The sequence below is a fragment of the Moschus berezovskii genome, chromosome 15, assembly GCF_049115385.1.
Source record: "Moschus berezovskii isolate FMDL1 chromosome 15, NW_MosBer_1.0, whole genome shotgun sequence".
Lineage (NCBI taxonomy): Eukaryota > Metazoa > Chordata > Mammalia > Artiodactyla > Moschidae > Moschus > Moschus berezovskii.
Window position 1 is genome coordinate 1,649,560 of NC_142474.1, and position 18,992 is coordinate 1,668,551.

Here is an 18,992-nt window from a genome sequence, read left to right on the forward strand (position 1 = left end):
CAGTTTATAAGGAGCTGGTTGGAAATGAAATGCTAGTCTCAATTTTTAAACTCAAAGATCATGTGTTGTTGATCTGTCGCTCAGCCATGTTCGATTCTCTGTGACCCCACGGAGTGCAGCAAACGAGGCTTCCCCATCCTTCTCCCTCTCCCAGAGTCTGCTCAAACTCAGTGATGCCATCCAACCATCTCATCCTCTGTCGTCTCCTTCTCCTCCCGCCTTCAATCCTTCCCAGCATCAGGGGCTTTTCCAATGAGTCAGCTCTTCGCATCAGGTGGCCCAAGTATTGGAGCCTCAGCTTCAGCATCAGTCCTTCTGATGAATATCCAGAAGGACTTGATTTCTTTAGGATGGACTGGTCTGATCTTGGAGTCCAAGGGACTCTCAAGCACTCTCAGGAGTCTTCTCCAGCACTACTAATTAGCTTTACTAATACCTGATGAGATGACAAGCGAGTACAGGGAAACTGCTGAACAGGCTTGATGATAAGGTGTCCAAACTGAAGTACTGTCAGCCTACTTCCACAGACCCCACTTTGGCAAGCTTTGCAGTTTCAGCTGCCTCTGGGGGGTCACGAACGCCTCTATTTTTCTCCTAACCCACATCCAACCAGTGAGTGAGTTTCTGGGGCTTTAGCTTCAAAATGCTTAAGCCCATGTTCACTCACTGCTGCCAGAGTCATCACAGCCACACTGCCCCTCCCCTGAGCACTGCGGGATGCTCCTCGAACTGGTTTTAGTCAGACAGAGTCTAGTTGAAAACAAACGAAACCAGACCATGTCACCTCGTTGCTCAACACTCCCTGTGTAGCCGAGAACTTATCATTGCTGAGTCGCGAAGTCAGGTCTGACTCTTTGGGACCCCATGGGCTGCAGCACGCCAGTCTTCCCTCTCCTGCACTATCCCCTGGAGTTTGCTCAAACTCATGTCCATCGGTCCATTGAGTCGGTGGTGCCATCCAACCACCTCATCCTCTGTCGCCCCCTTCTCCTCCTGCCCTGCTTTCCCAAGTCAAGAGTTTAATCTTGTCCAAAAAGAGTTCTGGTCTTTACCATGGGCTCCTGGAAGGTCAGGGGTTTTGCTTGCCTGGGGTTCTTGACCAGGCAAAGAGTAACAACACGGTTTAGACTGAGCTTTGGGTCGGTCACAAGGCATCTGCGCACCTGGAGATGGATATCATCCACCTGTGCAATCAATGACTCAATCCATTATTCGAGTGGTGGCGGCCCAATAAAAACTCTGAACGCTGCAGATCGGGGAGCGTCCCCGGCTGGCAGCGCTCCATGTGAACGTCACACACTGAGACCAGGAAAGTGACGAGGGCCTGGCTTCACAGCACCCGCTCCCTCTGCTCCCCACCGCCGGCCTGTCCTCTCCTGGCTGACGTCAGTCTGCGTCCGTCTCCGTAATGACCTATGGATTTCATAGCTTCAGTGAGTTCTGACTCATCCTAGCAAATGATCTCACCTTAGGTGGCATGGGAACCCTGAACTTGAAATCGGTGTCGGAAGAGAGACAGGTCCCGGGGACCGTTTCTTCAGACTGTGCAGCCCCCAGGGGCTCCCCTGTGATTAGGACCACAAGCCAGACCCTTGCCCGTGGCCACCGAGCCCCACACGGCCTGAGCCCGCCACGTCTCCGCCTCCGTCACGCGGCGCTTCCCTCCCACCTACTCTGCTCCGGGCCCGCCGCCGCCTGGCTCTGCTCTACACACCCCTGACACGCGCGGTCCCCCTCGGCACCTCCTACTTGTGCCAGGATCCTCTCCCGTCAGATTCCCCGTGGCTCACTCCCTCACCGCTCTCAGGCCTTTCCTCACGCACCGCTGACCGAGCAAAGCCGTCCTCCCACCCTTTTTAAAACTGCACCGTCCTCTGGCACGTGCCATCACCCTCCTTTTCACACGGGACTTACACATCCTGCATCTCTTTTACTTTTTCTTAGTGTTTGCCATTGCCTGTATCTCCTCTCCCCTAGAGACTATGCTTCATAACTGAACATCAGTCTCATTTATCGCTGCATCCACGGTGTTTGGAAGCACACGAGCTCTTAGGGTGCACTCAGGGAGTGTGAAGAAAGGCGGGACAGTTCGTTTTCACCAGCCCTTTGCGAGGGTCTGAGGCGCTTACACACCGGTGGCCGTCGCTTGTGACAAACGGCCTCACATACAAATGGCCAACAGCTGAAAAACGCCCAACATCACTGACCATCAGGGAAATGAAACCCACAATGAAACACAATCCCATACCTGTTAGAATGGCTACTGTGAAAAAGGCAAGCGATGACAAGCGATGATAAGGATGGAGAGAAAAGGAAACCCTTCTGCACTGCTAGTGGGAGTCTGAATCGGTTCAGCCACCGCGAGAGATGGTATGGTGCTTCCTCAAAAAGACAGAGTTGCCAAAAGATCCAGCAATTCCACTTCTGCTATATTTCCAGAGGAAATCAGATCACTATCTCAAAGAGATGTCGGCACTCCTATGTTCACGGCAGCATTATTTACAGGAGCTGAGACGTGGAAATAACCTTAGAGTGCACTGGCGCATGAACGGATAGAGAAACACCCTGGAATATCACTGGGTCACAGACGAGAGAAGAAAACCCTGCCAGTCGCGACAACGTGCACGGACCCTGAGGGCACTGTGCTAAGTGAGACAGGTCAGAGACGGAGGCAAACACTGTGGTCTCACTGGTACATGGAATCTTGAAAAAAGCACAATTCATGGACACCGCGAATAGAAAGGTGGTTACCAGGGGTTGGGGCAGGGGAAAACAGGAGATGTTGGTCTAAGGGTATAGACTTCCAGCTGGAAGGTAGAATCTGGGGGTCTAATGCACAGTGCGGGGACCATCGTTGCAAATACTGTATCGTACACCTGGAAGACAGCAGATCTTAAGTGTTCTCACACAGAAAGGGGTAATTATGTGAGGCTGAAATGAAGCAGGACCGTATGGTCCCTGCCGCCCAACCGCCAGCCATGCCCTCTGCCTGCCTTTTGTCTGTGGGAAACTTTAGTCAAAGAATACGTTTAATCAGAAAAGCGAGAAATGCTGAAACAAGCAAAACAGTCAGAGACTAAACAGTAACAACGCAGTCATTAGGGTCGTCAAGGCCCTTGAGGTCTCCCTGAGGGCTGTAGATGATGTTCTGCGCCGCATCCTGTGAGCTGAACTACAGACACCAGAACCCCAGGCGGAGAAGTTAACCACGTGATGACCAGACGCACCCGGGACCCGGGACCACAGTGCCACCGTCGGTGAGGCCTGACCGCAAAGAAACGGGAACAAATGGCCCTGCAGCTGAGGATGAACTGTGAGACAGCCAAGATGCTGCTGGTCAGACCACCGACGACCAACAAGAAGGTGACCACGCTGCTCGGCATGCCCCCCCCAGCTATGTCTGTCAAAGCTCTCAGCCCTGCTTGTCAGCGGGGCCTGGACAGACGCCCACCACCCTCACCGCCCCCACAGCTGCATCTGAAATACAGCAAACTTTCCTTTCTGCCAGCCTGGGCTGTTTGTTGGCTTTTGAGTGGCAAGCAGCCAGACCCCACACGCACACTCTTTCGGTAGCCGGGTGATGACGGTGTTAACGAACCTTGTCGTGGTGATCCTTCTGCTATACATACATGGATCAAGTCATCATGTTGTACATCTTAGACTTAAATGATGTTCTATGTCACTGACGCCTGAATAAAGCTAGACGAATAAATAAATTAAATACAAATACACCTTACATTTTTTTAAAGATGGCCACAGGACAGGAGGCACTGATGAGCCTAAAAGTCTAATTTCTTTTTCCAAAGACTGTAAGAAAGTCATCCTTTCTTGTAGGGATTTCATAAGCTCAAACCATAGCGGTTCAGAGGTAAAGGGGTTGGCGAAGCGCCTTACGACGGCCTTGTCTGTGCTCACACCCGAACACCTAGCACAGCGTCTGGCAGAGAACAGACGTGCAAGAACGAACGATCTGCTAAAGCTGGCGATTGAAGAGGCGCTTCCTGGAGCACGAAGGGGAGTCTCCCTTCTGGTTTCTCACGTGCCTCCACGCAAGGAATACTCATATGCATGTCACTTTTATAATTACAATTACTGCTTCAGTTCAGGTCAGTCGCTCAGTCGTGTCCAACTCTCCGCGACCCCATGAACCGCAGCACGCCAGGCCTCCCTGTCCATCACCAGCTCCCGGAGTTCATTCAAACTCATGTCCATCGAGCTGGTGATGCCATCCAGCCATCTCATCCTCTGTGGTCCCCGTCTCCTCCCACAATTACTTTTTAGATCAATGCTAATGAAGAATGAACAGCCATATAAGTACAACTGGAGTTTCTGTTTGCTTTCAAAAGAAGACTTTCACTTCTTCTGAGCAAGACTGTGTGGTATCAAGCTTATTTATATACTTTGCAATGGCCTATGTGGGCTCCCCTGATGGCTCAGTGAAGAATCCACCTGTCAATGCACAAGATGCGGGACTGATCCCTGGATCAGGAAGATGCCCTGGGGAAGAAAACAGCAACCCACTCTAGTATTCTTGCCTGGGAAATCCCATGGACAGAGGATCTTGGAGGGCTACAGTCCATGGGGTCACAAAGAGTTGGACATGACTTAGCAACTAAACACCAACAATAACCTACATGGGAAAAGAATTTTAAAAAGTGGATATATGTATATATAATAGGTTCCCTTTGCTGTACACCTGACACTAGCATAACACTGTAAATCAATGTTATTCCAATAAAAAAAGTAAAAGTTCTCTAGTCAACACAGTAGGAAACACGGAATACATTTAATTTGCTAATTTGCTTTCAATCCTTCAGTATGAATGAATGTATGCTCTATAAAATATTTAGACGCGAGAGATTACTAAGTAGCTTAGAATCAAGAAGACAAATAGAGAATCCCCAAAGATTTAGATTAGAATAATGGTCCTTTTTTACCTTAAACTCATCAATTAGAGGAAGATAAAATTTTCTTCTTCAATGAAATGTTAAATAGTCTCTTCGACTGTTTTACCTATTAGTATTGTTTTTAGAATGACATAAAGAAGACACAGATGACTTCTTTTCCAAGACTGGTCAGATGCCTTTACATCTAAAACAGCCTTTTTTGCTGATTTGTGCACTCCATTTAAGGAGAACGATGGGTCTGTGCAATGTCAGGTTTCACATATTCTTGGCATACTTCACAGTTTCTCTTAAAACGATGTCAAAAGCACAAGAGAGACATCCCTCGGCTGGAAGAGAGAGGCCCAGGGGTGGTGACCATCCACGGCGTCCCGCCACACGTCACCTGATCTCGCCCCATCCTTGCAGGTGCTGAACCCAGGGTGTCAATTTAAATCAGGCAGGAGGTGGGGCGGGGCCTGACTGATGCTTGGGAACTGGGCAGCCAGCTGTGAAATTCACAGGGAAACTGACTGGGCACCTGGCACCTTGCTTCAGACAGTAACATTTAAAGAACAGTTCCATGGACACGTTATTGCAGTTACAACTTCATGTCAATTGAATCTTCCCGTGAAAAATCAGAGACCCTGCCAGTCTGATCTGCTTCACTGATGTTTCAGGGCTTCCAAGTGGAAAGAAACAAATAGAAGACTAGAAAATAAAATAAGCAACGTGTCCCTTCCCCTGCCTCCCACCCTCCCCGTAAGCTAATTGTTCTTTAACTCTGGGGGCAATGAGTAGCAATTAATTGTACAATTGCACTTTATTATAGACTACGGATTATATATCAACTCCGGATTTCTTAAAAAATAAAAAACCAAACCACAGAGGAATGGTGAGATTTGCCTACATTGGGAAGGAGAGGGATAAACAGAATCTAGAAGACTCTTAACAACCTTTGGTCATGATCCTGCAGCGCAGGAGGGGTGAATGATCGTGACGGTAAGTGCTGCACTCAGAACCAAAAGGACAAACAGGAGGTTCTGGAATTAAAGGAAGATAATTTATGCATGAGTGCTGGTTATGCAGTATGCCTTCTCTTCCTCAGCTCTGCAGAGTTCATTAAGAACTAGGCTGTGAAAGTGTTAGTCGCTCAGTCACGTCTGATTCTTTGCAACCCCACGGACTGCAGCCCGCCAGGCTCCCCTGTCCATGGGATTTTCCAGGCAAGAACACTGTTGTACGCATTTCCTTCTCCAGGGGATCTTCCCGACCCACAGACTGAACCCAGGCCTTCTGCACTGCAGGCAGATCCTCTGCGGTTTGCGCCACCAGGGAAGTCCAAGAACCAGGCTCGAGGGCACATAGGTAACTCATGACCGATTCACGCTGTCGTACAGCAGAAACCAGCGCAACATCGTAGAGCAATTATCCTCTGATTAAAGATGAATTTCACCTAATTATTTAAGAGAAAGAACTAGGCTAACCTCGCAGAGCTGTGACACTTGGCCTTCTTAGGAATCTTAGGGTTGGGGAGTGAGAAGCCCTGCGTGTATTTCTGAATCCACCTGTTACTCACTGCTCTGGTGTGCCTTTGGATCCGTTGCACAGATGCCCAAGCTTCCTCTCAGGATGCGAATAATAATATCCCCTGGTTTATATGACCAGCAAATGACCTAAATGAGACAGTGCATATAAAATGTTTAATGCAACAACTTTCTTACAGTAGTTAAGTGAAAGTGTTAGTCGCTCGGTTGTGTCTGACTCTTTGTGACCCCACGGACTGCACCCCGCCAGGCTCCTCTGTCTATGGAAGTCTCCAGGCAAGAACACTGGAGTGGGTTGCCATGCCCTTCTCCAGGGGATCTTCCCAACCCAGGGGTCGAACCCAGGTCTCCCGCATTGCAGGCAGACTGTTTACCATTTGAGCCACAGGGAAGCCCCTTCCTTACAGTAAGGGCTTAGTAAATATCACTAATCGTTTCAAAGGCTGACCTGCCTGCTACAGCATGGACCTGACAATTCTTTGTTGCAGGGGGTTGTTCTCTACAGGTTAAGCTGTGACAACTAAAAATGTCTCCAGACACTGCCAAGTGTCCTTTGGGGGCAAAATCACCCCCCTGTTCTGTATCTCAGCACCATTATGAGTGATATTGCTAAATACAGTCAAATAGCTGCCTTACTTTAATTGCTTTGAGCAATAATTAAATACTCGGTTGGACACATTTTGCTAAGATTTCTTTTTTTTTAAACTTCATGTGTCTTCCGATAGTGTCAGTACCTCCTACCGGTTTTGCGAGAACCATACCATTCTATCTGTACCCTGCATGCTTTCCACAAAGCCCTCAAAGCAGTTCCTGACATGTAGTCAACATCTGCTAAGAATCGACTTCTCTTCTATTCGCTGATGGTGTGAGAAGATCTCAAGGCTCCTGGAGGACCCATGTGGAGTCAGGGTGAAGCCATCTAGAAGGAGCAGGACAATGAGATACAACCTAGGATCCTCACCTGGCCTCTGGGTCGACCCAAGCCTGAAGCCAGCCATACCACCTGCACTGGGCCCTGATGCTCAATGAATTTCTCTTCTCTTTGCACCCCTTTGGGTTGATGCGATTGCCTACGACCTGCCAGGCGTTACTCCAGGTGTTTGTCTATGCACCTTTGTTTAATCTCCACAGTCATCTTGTGAGAGACAGAATATTACACTCATTTCACAGGTGGCTGACGGAAGCGCAGAGAGTTAGCTCATTCACTCAAGGTCCCACAACCAGTATGAGATTAACTCTAATTTCATTTCCTCTGACTCCCAGCCTAGCTTATTACATGCACCCCACTGTCAATCTTGGTGCCTCAAAATGGGCCATTCAACAGGAATAACACTTAGTTTCAACTCGAACACAGGTTCTGTCCAGACGGAGCAGAATTCTGCCTGATGTCTTTGGAAAGATTCCCTGTGTCCTAGAGGGGAATGCTGTGATGTCTTTGTAGACGGATGCTGGATATGTGAAAACTACCTGCTTAGAGAGACTTAACTCCTGTGCATCTATCAATGTAAGACAAAGAGAAAATTATCTTAGTTAATATGAAACTGCCTTGTTTTGAACACATCCAAAAATAGCCAAGGGAAAAAATTATCTTCACTAATAAAAGCAAGGCAGATATGAAATCTTCACACTTGGGAGAACATGAATGATCTTATTATCCTGAGCATCTTGATGGTAACTATAAAAATCCATCTAATTTGAGTTTCAGGCAAAATATAAAATAGTACTATCACCTTGCATTTAATACTGTCTGGATCCTGCAAACCCAGTCCTGCTCCAAAAGTTATTATAACAAAATCTCAAAGACACTATTTAATAGAAGCACAGCACCTTCTGGGTCATCACTGCTTTTACCTACAACCACCCCAAAAGGAAGGTAATTACTTAGATAAACATAAAAGGGAAGTTAAACACTTCTTCCACAGTCAACAGCTAATAAAAAACAGAGATCAGACTCCATTGCTGGCTTTCAAGACGGAGGAAGGGGACTATGAACCAAAGAGTGCAGCCTCTAGAAGGTGCAGACAGCTGACAAGAAGACAGGAAACTCAGTCCTACAACCACATGGAACTGAACTCAGCCCACAACCTGAATGAAACTCAAAGCAGGTTAATCCACAGAACCTTGAGAAAAATCTTGCTTTTGTGAATCGTAGAGCAAAGAACCAGCTGAGCCATGTTGTCTCGACTTCTGACCTAATAAACAGCTGTGACTTTTAAGCAAAAAAAATACATATAAATAAATAGCTCCCACTAAGTGTTTAAAGGAAAAGAATAGAGATCAGACCCTAGGATTTCTCTGACTCCCAAACCAGGGCCCCTTATGCACACAGCACGCTGTCAGAGAAAGGAGTCGGGTCCTGAGAGCACGGTCCAGCACTTGTCCTTCGGTCTCCAGTTTGCACAGCCCCACAAAGTACGACCACCGAACAAGAACACTGGTCAAAATCAACACATGTTCCAGGTCCCCACAACATTCGAGGCTCAGCACTGTGGGGGTAAGCTGTGGGTGTTACAGCATCTAACCACCGGAGCTCCTGGACGAAGCACCCAGAAGGACAGAACACAGAGAGATGGAAGTCACGAACTAAAAAGCGCTTTCATTTTCCAAGTCAGTATTAATGGCTTTGGTCAAAGACAACTGGGATGTTTGTGAAACTCACATCTGCAGTGTATCTTCTTTTCCGCCACCAATTCTTGCACCCGAGCTCCGTATTCTCTCCCCACATCCACATCGGCCACCTCTACCTTATTACTGACAAAACGTGAACACGCTTACACAACAACACACACCACACACACAATACCACACACACAATACCACAACACAATAACACACAGTCACACAATACCATACACACAATACCACACACAATACCACACACAATCACACACACACAATCACACAATACCATACACACAATAACACAGCACAATAACACAACACACAGTCACACAATACCATACACACAATAACACGGCACACACAGTCAGACAATACCACAACACAGTAACACACACAATAACACAACACACAGTAACACAACACACACAATAACACAGTAATATACATATACAATAACACAAACACACACCTGCATGCTTAGAAAATAACACACACACCCTTGCATGTGTGTAAGCAGGGGTGTAATAGCACACACACACACACCTCCCTGCATGCTTACATAATCACACACACACACACACACACACACACACACACACACCCTGCTTAAAAATCTCTGTGCCTTCCAACCTACCACACTTGGGAGAAATATCAGTCTTTAAAATAATCTCCTAGTTCCCGAGCAGTTCTGCTAGATGTCAACATGAAGTTAAACTTTTGCAAGCTATGAGAATATTAAAAAACCTGGAAGACTCAGATAATTTGAAAAAAGTCTCAAACAGTCATGAGACACTACAAAGGTTTACTGCTCTCAGCCTTTCGGAAATGACAACAGAAAGTCATAAATACCCTTTTCCAATCACTATTTCTTATAAATAGGGTGACTAAAACAAAAATGGAAAAATATGAATTTTGGAATAAACGCTGCCCCAAACGGGCCCTTAACATGCTGATCAACGCAGAACTCTCCTGCAGGTCAGCATGAAATATGAGTGGGGAATGATGTGAGGTGTACAGCCGAGAGAAAAGTCTACTTTCAATGACGAAACACCTTCCAACCCGTGTTTCACTGGTCACAGTTTATGCACAAATGGTTTCGGAGGGAATCCTGGTGGTCCAGTGGTTCTGCAGGGGGCAGGGCTCAACCCCTGGTTGGGGACCTAAGATCCCACAAGTCACGAGGCATGGCCAAAAATAGTAAAAATGATAATAAATGATTTCTGACACCGAAACAGGCAGAAATACCCACCTTCCCAAACAAATCCTTAATTTTCTATTAAGATTTCCCCATGAGGGCAATAAATAAGTAATTCTGACTTAAGGACACTGCTCTAAAGATTAAAGTTTTACTTGCTAATGCAAGAAGCTTTGTGTCTCTGAGAGACTCACTGATGTGTTTATACCATTTCCATGTCCAGGTTTTTAAAATCTAAACAGACCAGAGAACAGCTGCATGGGAGAGAAGGCTTTAAACACTTCCTAGGATAACTGTAAGAGCAATTTGATTGATATGATCTGATTTGATCACATATCTGAAAAGTGAATTTCAAATAACTGGGCTTTGTTTATAATGAGGTGAACAGATTAGTGTGAGTAGAGCATTACTGTGATACATTCACATGGAGTAGGGTTTCAGGTGTTTAGAAGTCATGTCATTATTCTTATTATGTCAAATACCATACTCCTGTGAGGAGAGAACTGTCTACTTCATAAACCAAAAAACAAAAACCTTTTAAAGTCACAGTTGATTTTTTTCAACTTTAAAATCAGGCCGTATACAGAAGAACTTGTATTTCTTAAAATTTAGAAAGAAAGATTGAGGGCAGGAGGAGAAGGGGACGACAGAGGATGAGATGGTTGGATGGCAACATCGACTCGAAGGACATGGGTTTGGGGGGACTCCGGGAGTTGGTGATGGGCAGGGAGGCCTGGCGTGCTGTGGTTCATGGGTTCGCAAAGAGTCGGACACGACTGAGTGACTAAACTGAATTGAACTGAGTCATTTAAAATTCTAGAAGATAAAATTTGATCTGCAGTGTTTCCAAAAAAGGAGCCTACATTCTGAGGAAAGAGGGGTGACAATAAGATGCTGATTAGACTCATATTTTGTAGCTAATGATCAACCCACATATTACTGCAACCCCTTCTCTCTCCAAAATTAACTTTGAAAAGGAAGCAGGAAAAGCCTCGAAAGTGCTTATTAGGTATTGCAGTAAGCAAGTTGTGAAATCAATCTCTTCTTAATATTAGTGTCATTCATGACCATGTGAGAAAAAGATTAAACTTAATAAACTGCCACTTGAAAAATGTCAACAGCCCCTAATGTTGATAACCTACCACAGTTAGTTCAGTGAGGAAACATGCATATCAAAATAGAAGTTTTCCAAAAACCAGGAAGTTGGCCTCTGTCCATCATGACCTCGGAAGAGTACAATTTTAGCACTGGTACCTACTTCAACGTCAGTTTGTGGTATGGGCTCAAACCGTGTAATGAAAATTTCACATCACATTCATGACGCGTTAGCCCCCTCCCTGGAAAACAAAGCCATGCTGAATATGCGAACAGTGGTTTTGTTGGTAAAGAATCCGCCTGCAATGCAGAAGACACGAGTTCGATCCCTGGGTCCAGAAGGTCCCCTGGAGGAGGAAAAGGCAACCCACTCCAGTGTTCTTGCCTGGAGAATCCCAAGGACAGAGGAGCCTGGTGGGCTCCAGCCCATGGGGTCACAGAGTCGGACACGACTGCGCGACTGAACCACCACCACGCCGTTCACAGCATCGCACAGTCACTGGTCCAGGCGTCTCCCCAGTGCGCTTCGCGCTGGATCTCAGAGGAAAAGCCAGGCCTCACATGACGTGAGCTTCAGGAACAAACACAGAGAAACAGTCACGGAACTCACCTCCCTGCCTCAAAAGTGAACCAGGCAGCATCTCGCCCATACCGCCGCAGCGCGCTTAGCGGCCAAGAGATGAGTTTGACTCTGGGATTCTGGACGTCCCAAAGACAGATGTGCTCATATGTAATCTGCAAGGCACATTCGCCATGTACATCTAAGTTAGGAGATGGCATCAAATACACATTGAATCTCTCTGGGAGAAAAACAAAAGGTTAGTCCAAAATCCCCAGGAATAAAACATCACAGACGCTGTAGGAACAAAGAGGCATTTCAAAACAATTCAAGCTCTTATTCGAGATTTGGTTGACTATTCAGGAAGATGAACCTTTCTCACAAATCAACACTTCCAGAAAATGCGTTTTAAAATGAAGACTACATTAAATAAGCTAAGAAAGATACAGTCTGGGGGCCAGTGTACATGCAGCACTATTTACAGGAGCAAAGATCATTTTGGGACTATTTTAGCTTTTGCATAACAATAATTTTTCATGCCAGTAAGAGACTCTAACAATGAAACCATTAAAAACGATTTCTTTCCTGCCAAGTACTTGTTAATGACACCCACACTTTTGTGTTCATGAAAGATGCAGGTGCAAAATCATTGCTGCATGGTTTATTGATATTAAAGTTATATTAATCAATTTATAATTTTCATAACACTATTCTACCTCAAATTATTTAAATAAAACTAATATAATGCACCTAACTGGCCAACAGTTTGGAAAAATTCCAATGGATTTGGACTCATTTTAACAAAGAGCTCTCGTTAGCCAAATACTGGAAAGAAATATTCATTTGTTTATTTGTGTGACTCAACATTTCACCATGATTACTCTGAATAAACTACTTCGCTTATTACTGCAACTGAATTTTCATTCCCACAGGTACAGTCATGGTATTTCTATTACATTTCTACAAAATTCATTAATTTAGGAAGTTATAGAGTCTAAATTTTGAATGAAATATGAACAAAAATATTATTACTATAGCAAACACTTTTTTATTTCTTTGTCATTACGATAGGCTGCCTGCATCTGAGAAGACAGTAGACACTAATGATATCACTGGTATTCTAAATTAATAAAACGTCAACAGAACTTTCATAGATTTTAGTTAAGTTTAAGAAACAGGAGTGTCAAGATTATGTTTACAAATGTATTCAAGCATCTATTCTGCAAATTTTCTAAGTTATTTCAAACTCCCAATAAGCAAACGTTTGCTTCTTTCTAGTAACTATTATTTTAAAAGTAAACTCTAATGGAGTAAATTTCTACCTGGAGAGTTCTGAAATAAGAAAGACTGTCATCAATAAGCAAAAAATAAGACAGTCCATGGGATCGCAGAGTCGGACATGACTTAGTGACTAAACAACAACAACAGAGGTCTTTCCCAGTTTGCTCGCTTGGAAGTTCTGTAATTACCTCGTCCAAGAACAGTAACATTGGTAAGAGCGACTACTTTAATTACAACAACTTTAAGTCATACAATTACCCTTGCAAAGTACCTCAAAGACAGCTGAATTTTGTTATAAACCCTAGTAGTTCTATACCAGAGGTATTCTTATTCCTATTTGACAGGACAGGAAACTGAGGCTCAGAAAATTGGTACCGAAGGGCAATTCCTGACATGCTTAGTCGCTCAGACATGTCCGACTCTGCGACCCCATGGACTGTGGCCACCAGGCTCCTCTGTCCTTGGGATTGATTCTCCAGGCAAGAATACTGGAGTGGGTTGCCATTCCCTTCTCCAGAGGATCTTCCTGACCCAGGGATCAAACACAGGTCTCCTGAACTGCAGATGGATTCTTTACCCTCTGAGTCACCAGGGAAGCCCAACTCCTAGGAATAGGCAATTCGTGAATTCAGTTTGGGGCATTCTCTGAATATAGCTTTGCAAATATAAAATGTGAAAGGCAAGTGCTGATCTGGGCACTCTAAAAAAAATAATCAGAACCTGTCAGGCTTTTCTCTTTATGTTTGGTTTCAAGGGCATTCAGAGTTAGTGGGCTTGGAGGGAGAAGCCTGGGGCATGTTTGTGTGGCCTTGGTTAATGACTACCTCCCTGCAGCTCAATTTCCCAGCCTGCAAAGAGCCCCTCTGAATCAGCCAGCACGTCTCAGGCTTTATCAATAACACTTTCCTGGAGATGGACTATGGCAGACATGGTGCATCTAGAAGAGCCGCTGACTACAAATGTGCCATGAAGACACAGTTCTGGTCGGGAGGGAGGGCGTTTTTCTCACTAACAGTTGGACTGCGAATCCATAGGAGGGGTCAGCACAATCCACCTCTGCCGTGTTCATCATCAAAGCCAGGTGATCCCCAGCGTCACAGATCAAGGCAACAGGCTAGTGTGGAACTCTAGGAGCCAATCTATCCCATTACAAGGCATTTGGAGACAAAGAAATGATTCCTCGCCTCCAAACTCACACTGCAAATCAATAGTGAGTTTCGTTGAAGTGTTCATGAACATTTTGGTCATTATTATTTATCATGATATATTCCCAGGTTGAGTGTTGACCTCAAAGAGTTGGCTCAAGTGTTTTAGTTTAAAAAAAAAAAAAAATCACAGATTTTAGGTGGGTTTAAGATTTCAGGAAGTCTGGATTCTATTAAAAACACTGGAAAGCGTTCAGTAAAAATTTAAAGTGGAAGAAAAGGAAGCCAAAACCCACTGCGCTGTAAAAGCTGTACCCCATAAATGCAGGCCCAGGAGCACGGGTCTGGAATCAGACTCCAGTAATTGGACCTGAAGCCAGATCTTTAGCTCTTTCAAGCTTCATTCTCCTCATCTGCAAATGGGAGGCAATAGTGCTTAAATCACAGTGTGCTGGGAAATTAAAGGATCTGATGCACCTTTCAAAGAAAACTGGCAGAGAAACACAGCAGGTTTCTCATACTTTTCAGCTGATATTATCAATGTCGATACAGTCCTATTAGTCACCGAAAACATATTAGGAAACACACAGAAATGCTAACCTAGGTTTAGGTGAAATAAAAGGTGATTTTTACTTCTTTCTTCATACACTTTTATAACTTCAAAAGCTTTACATCAAGATGTCTTGTTTCATTATACGGGGAAAAAAAACAGCTTACGAAAAGAGAGGAGAGGATTTTCTTTACATACCACTCTGCTCTCTCTCAACTCCAGTGGCCAGTAAGTCAGGCTCTCCGAGGCTGATGCCATTGACCCGCGTCCCCACACACTCCATCTGGAGGACTTTGCACCATTCGTCAGCCTCAAGATCTGCGGAGAGGCCAGAGATGAGCGCGGCTGCCCAGCGCCCGCTGGGGAGCGAAGAGCCAAGGCCCCCCCAGCCCCGCCGCCAACAAACCTGACTCGCAAGCAAAGGTCTTGGAGGTGTCATCACTGAAATAAATCCCGATGGCGTGCTTCTTGGTGTTTTTCGGCAGCCGAGCTACGCTCCTCACGTTGTTGAGTTCTGTGACCTGAAAAATGAACCACGGTGAGCTGGAGGCCAGAAAGCAAGCTCCCCATGGACAGTGTCACACTGAGTGGAAGGGAAAAGGCCCGCCCAGGCAAACACGAAGGGGGCTTGCCAGAAAGCAGGGCGTGTCCGGCGACGAATTATCTCAGTGTGGTCCCCAGTGCCCGAGCAAGGACGGTAACACGCTGCCTCCCCGTCAGGCTTCTCTGAAGGCCAACAGGCAGCACAGCCTCCAGGCTTCACAGACACAGGTGCTTGCTTCATACACATTCCTTTTTGACTGCAGTGTGACTGTTTCACAGTGCGAATAAGCTACATATATACATTTAACCCCTGCCCGGGAGTCTCCCCCCACCCGACTGCACCCCCAGGCCATCGAAGAGCACCCCGCGGGGCTCCCGGCGCTAGCGGCAGGTGCCCGCTAGCGTGCCCTTCACGCAGGGCACTGATCTCTGTAGGGGCTGCTCTCTGCCGGCCCCACCCGCTTTCCTGTTCGGTGTCCACACTCCAGGCCCGCGTCTCTACTGCCCTGCAAGTAGGTTCATCTGCACCATTTTTCTAGACTCCACACACACGCATTAGTATATTCTTCTCTTTCTGACTCACTTCAGTCTGTATGACAGACTCGAGGTCCATCCACATCTCTCCAGATGACTGATCTCATCCCTTTTCATGGCTGAGTAATGGCCTTTTTCGTTTTTTATCCACCCCCGCCAAGGGCTCCGCCTTCTCCATGGGGCTCATGACCTACGTCCATCGATGGGGACAGATTTTCAAATACCCGATCCCTTCAGGGTGCTCCCAGCGCAAGCATCTTAAACACACTGACACTGAGGAAGGGAAGGCAGTGGTGGTCCAGTTCATGACGAGAGGACCTCATCCTTCGACAATGAGAGACAGGGTTAAGATTCTTAAAGACACCCCTCTTCTCGGGGCTGAAGTCATATTCCAATGCAGAGAGCTTGCTGGCGAAACATTATGCCTGTCTCTCTGATTTCCTCCCAGCTTCTCCATGGTTAAGGGGCCACTGTTTCAGGCTCAGGGCGCTCTGCACGGCACCATCGTCTCGTTTCCCCAGCAACGATTCTCTACATCTCTCTTTCTTCCACCATCTCACCGTCCCTTTACCCTTATAAACCATTCCCCTCCCACAAGGGCTGTGGCTTACCGTGTTTCCAGAAGGCCCACCCCTCTGAGTTACATCCAGACCCCTGCTGCCTCCAGGGCTGGGATCCCTGGGTCCTGAGGGGGAGAAAGCTGAGGTGGCTTCAGGGCAGAGTGTTGCTGTTGTCCTTTAGTCACCAAGTCACATCTGACTCTTCAGCCACCCTCTGGACTGTGGCCCCCCAGGCTCCTCTGTCCATGGAATCTCCTAGGCAAGAATACTGGAGTGGGTGGCCATTCCCTTCTCCAGGGGATCTTCCCGACACAGGGATGGAACCCGCCAGGTGCCCTGCATCTCCCGCATTAGCAGGCAGATCCTCTACCACTGACTGAGCCATGATATTACAAGACAAATAACCTTTCACAGGGATAAGCTCTGCCTCCTCTTAGCCTGTCCCTTCCGTGCTACACAAAGAAGGTGCCCTCATCAATCTTTGCCACCAGCAGGGTCGTGCCATTTCTCCTGTCTATTACTCTAAACTCAGCACATGTCTGGCTCAGAAAGCAGGTGAGACAAGAAATACCCTCTGTTGCCTGTGGCAACAGTAAAGAATCTGCCTGAAATGCAGGAGGCCTGGGTTCAATACCTGGGTTGGGAAGATCCCTTGGAGAAGGAAATGGCAACCCACTCCAGTACTCTTGCCTGGAGAATTTCATGAACAGATGAGCCTGGAGGGCTACAGTCCACGGGGTCACAGAGAGCTGGACACGACTGAGTGACTAAATTTCATTTCATTTTATGCACACCCTAACCCTATTATTTAATTTCCCCGCTTCTTAACCTCCACTGGCTCTCCGAATAGGATAATGCAAATTTCTTAGCATGAAACAGAAATATCATAACAGTTGCTATGGACCCAACGTCTGTGGCCCTACCAAACTCTCACGCTGAAATAGCACCTCTAAGGGGGTAGCATTACAAAGTGGGGCCTTAGGGAGCTGACGAAGTCACGAGAGTGGAGCCCCTGCGAGCGGGATTAGTGCTCCTATAAAAGAGGCCCCAGAGAGCTCTGCTGTCCTTTCGCCCATGTAAGGGCATCGCTAGAAGATGCCTTCCATGAACCAGAAGGCGAGTCCTCACCAGACACCCAGTCACGGCCTGTGACTTGATCTTGGACTTCCCCGCCTCTCGAACCGTGAGAAACGTGTGTCTGTTGTTTATAAGCCACCCGGTTTGTAGTATTTTTGGTGTATTAGTAGCAACCAAAAGACAACACAGTTTCCCAAAAGTTGTGAACCAAGTCTCTTAGCATTTACCAGATGCAATCATTTATTTCTTGATTGAAAGCGAAAGTGTTAGTCCCTCAGTTGAGTCCAACTCTTTGCAATCCCATGGACTGTAGCCCGCCAGGCCCCTCTGTCCATGGAATTCCCCAGGCAAGAATACTGGAGTGGGTGGCCATTCCCTTCTCCAGGGGATCTTCCCAAGGCAGGGACTGGCCCCAGGTCTTCCGCATGGTAGGCAGATTCGTGACTGTCTCGGCCACCAGGGAAGCCTGTTTATCTCTGTGCCATCACTACCATCTTGCCACACTGCTTACCAGTCTCTTCACGTCCATCCTGACTCTACTCATTCACAGCATCAGAGGATCTTTTTTTATTATTATTATTTAATGTTTTCATTTTTAAAACCCTAGTCAGCTTTGGGAAGAAAGAGGCTTTGTGGGAAACCAATATATTTTGGTGAAAAAGTAAAAAGGAGCCTTAACACGAACAGAAGCACTTGGACAGCTGTGAGGAGGGGCGACAGACGCTCTTTTTTAAAGAAACAAGCTCTGATTCCAGGCTCAAGGTGGCAGAGGAGAAGGGCGTGTGCTCATCTCCTCCTGCACCAGAACCCCAACTAGCGCTGCAGGAGGACGCTAGAGCTGCCGAGACGGCACTCGCATCACAGACCCCAAAGAAGCCAGCCGCAGCGAGACGGGAGGAGGGGCGCAATCACGATAAAACCACACCCACACCTGCCAAGGGGGAGACCCTCAAACTAGAGACCAGACGCCAAAGAAGCGCTCCCTCTGCTGTGAAGTTTCGAGCCGGCGATCCGGCAAAGGGACTAGGAGTCCCCAGGGAATCTGACCTTAAAGGCCAGTGGGCTTTGATTACAGGATTTCCCCAGGACTGGGGGAAACAGAGACAGCAGGCTTGGAGGGCACAAACACAATCCTGCCCACGCCAAGATCCAGCGGAAAGCAGCAGTGATCCCACAGGATGCAGGAGGGTCTCCTGTGGAGGCGTGGGCCCCACTACCCTCGGTTTTATTCTGACCTCTACTGAGATAAGGAGTAGTCCACCCTGGCCTCAAACTCAGCCATGACCTTGAAACGTGTCATTTCATTAAACATCCATTAAAGGCAAACAGGAAGGAGAAAGCAAGCTACAAGGGTCAGGAAATGCAGAGAACGCGAGTCAGCCCACAACCATCCATTTGGGA

The 18,992-nt window shown here is 46.7% G+C and overlaps 1 protein-coding gene across 1 annotated transcript in view; it reads right to left on the reverse strand.

The window, feature by feature from the left end:
- The window catches only part of DOK5 (docking protein 5), a 153,500-nt gene that overhangs the window by 45,503 nt on the left and 89,005 nt on the right, over positions 1 to 18,992 (reverse strand). The window contains exons 3-5 of the mRNA XM_055393913.2: positions 15,284 to 15,398; positions 15,076 to 15,195; positions 11,953 to 12,142 (exon numbers count right to left, since the gene is read on the reverse strand). Of these exons, the coding sequence (XP_055249888.1) occupies positions 11,953 to 12,142; positions 15,076 to 15,195; positions 15,284 to 15,398 (425 nt within the window). The remainder of the gene's footprint in view (positions 1 to 11,952; positions 12,143 to 15,075; positions 15,196 to 15,283; positions 15,399 to 18,992) is intronic.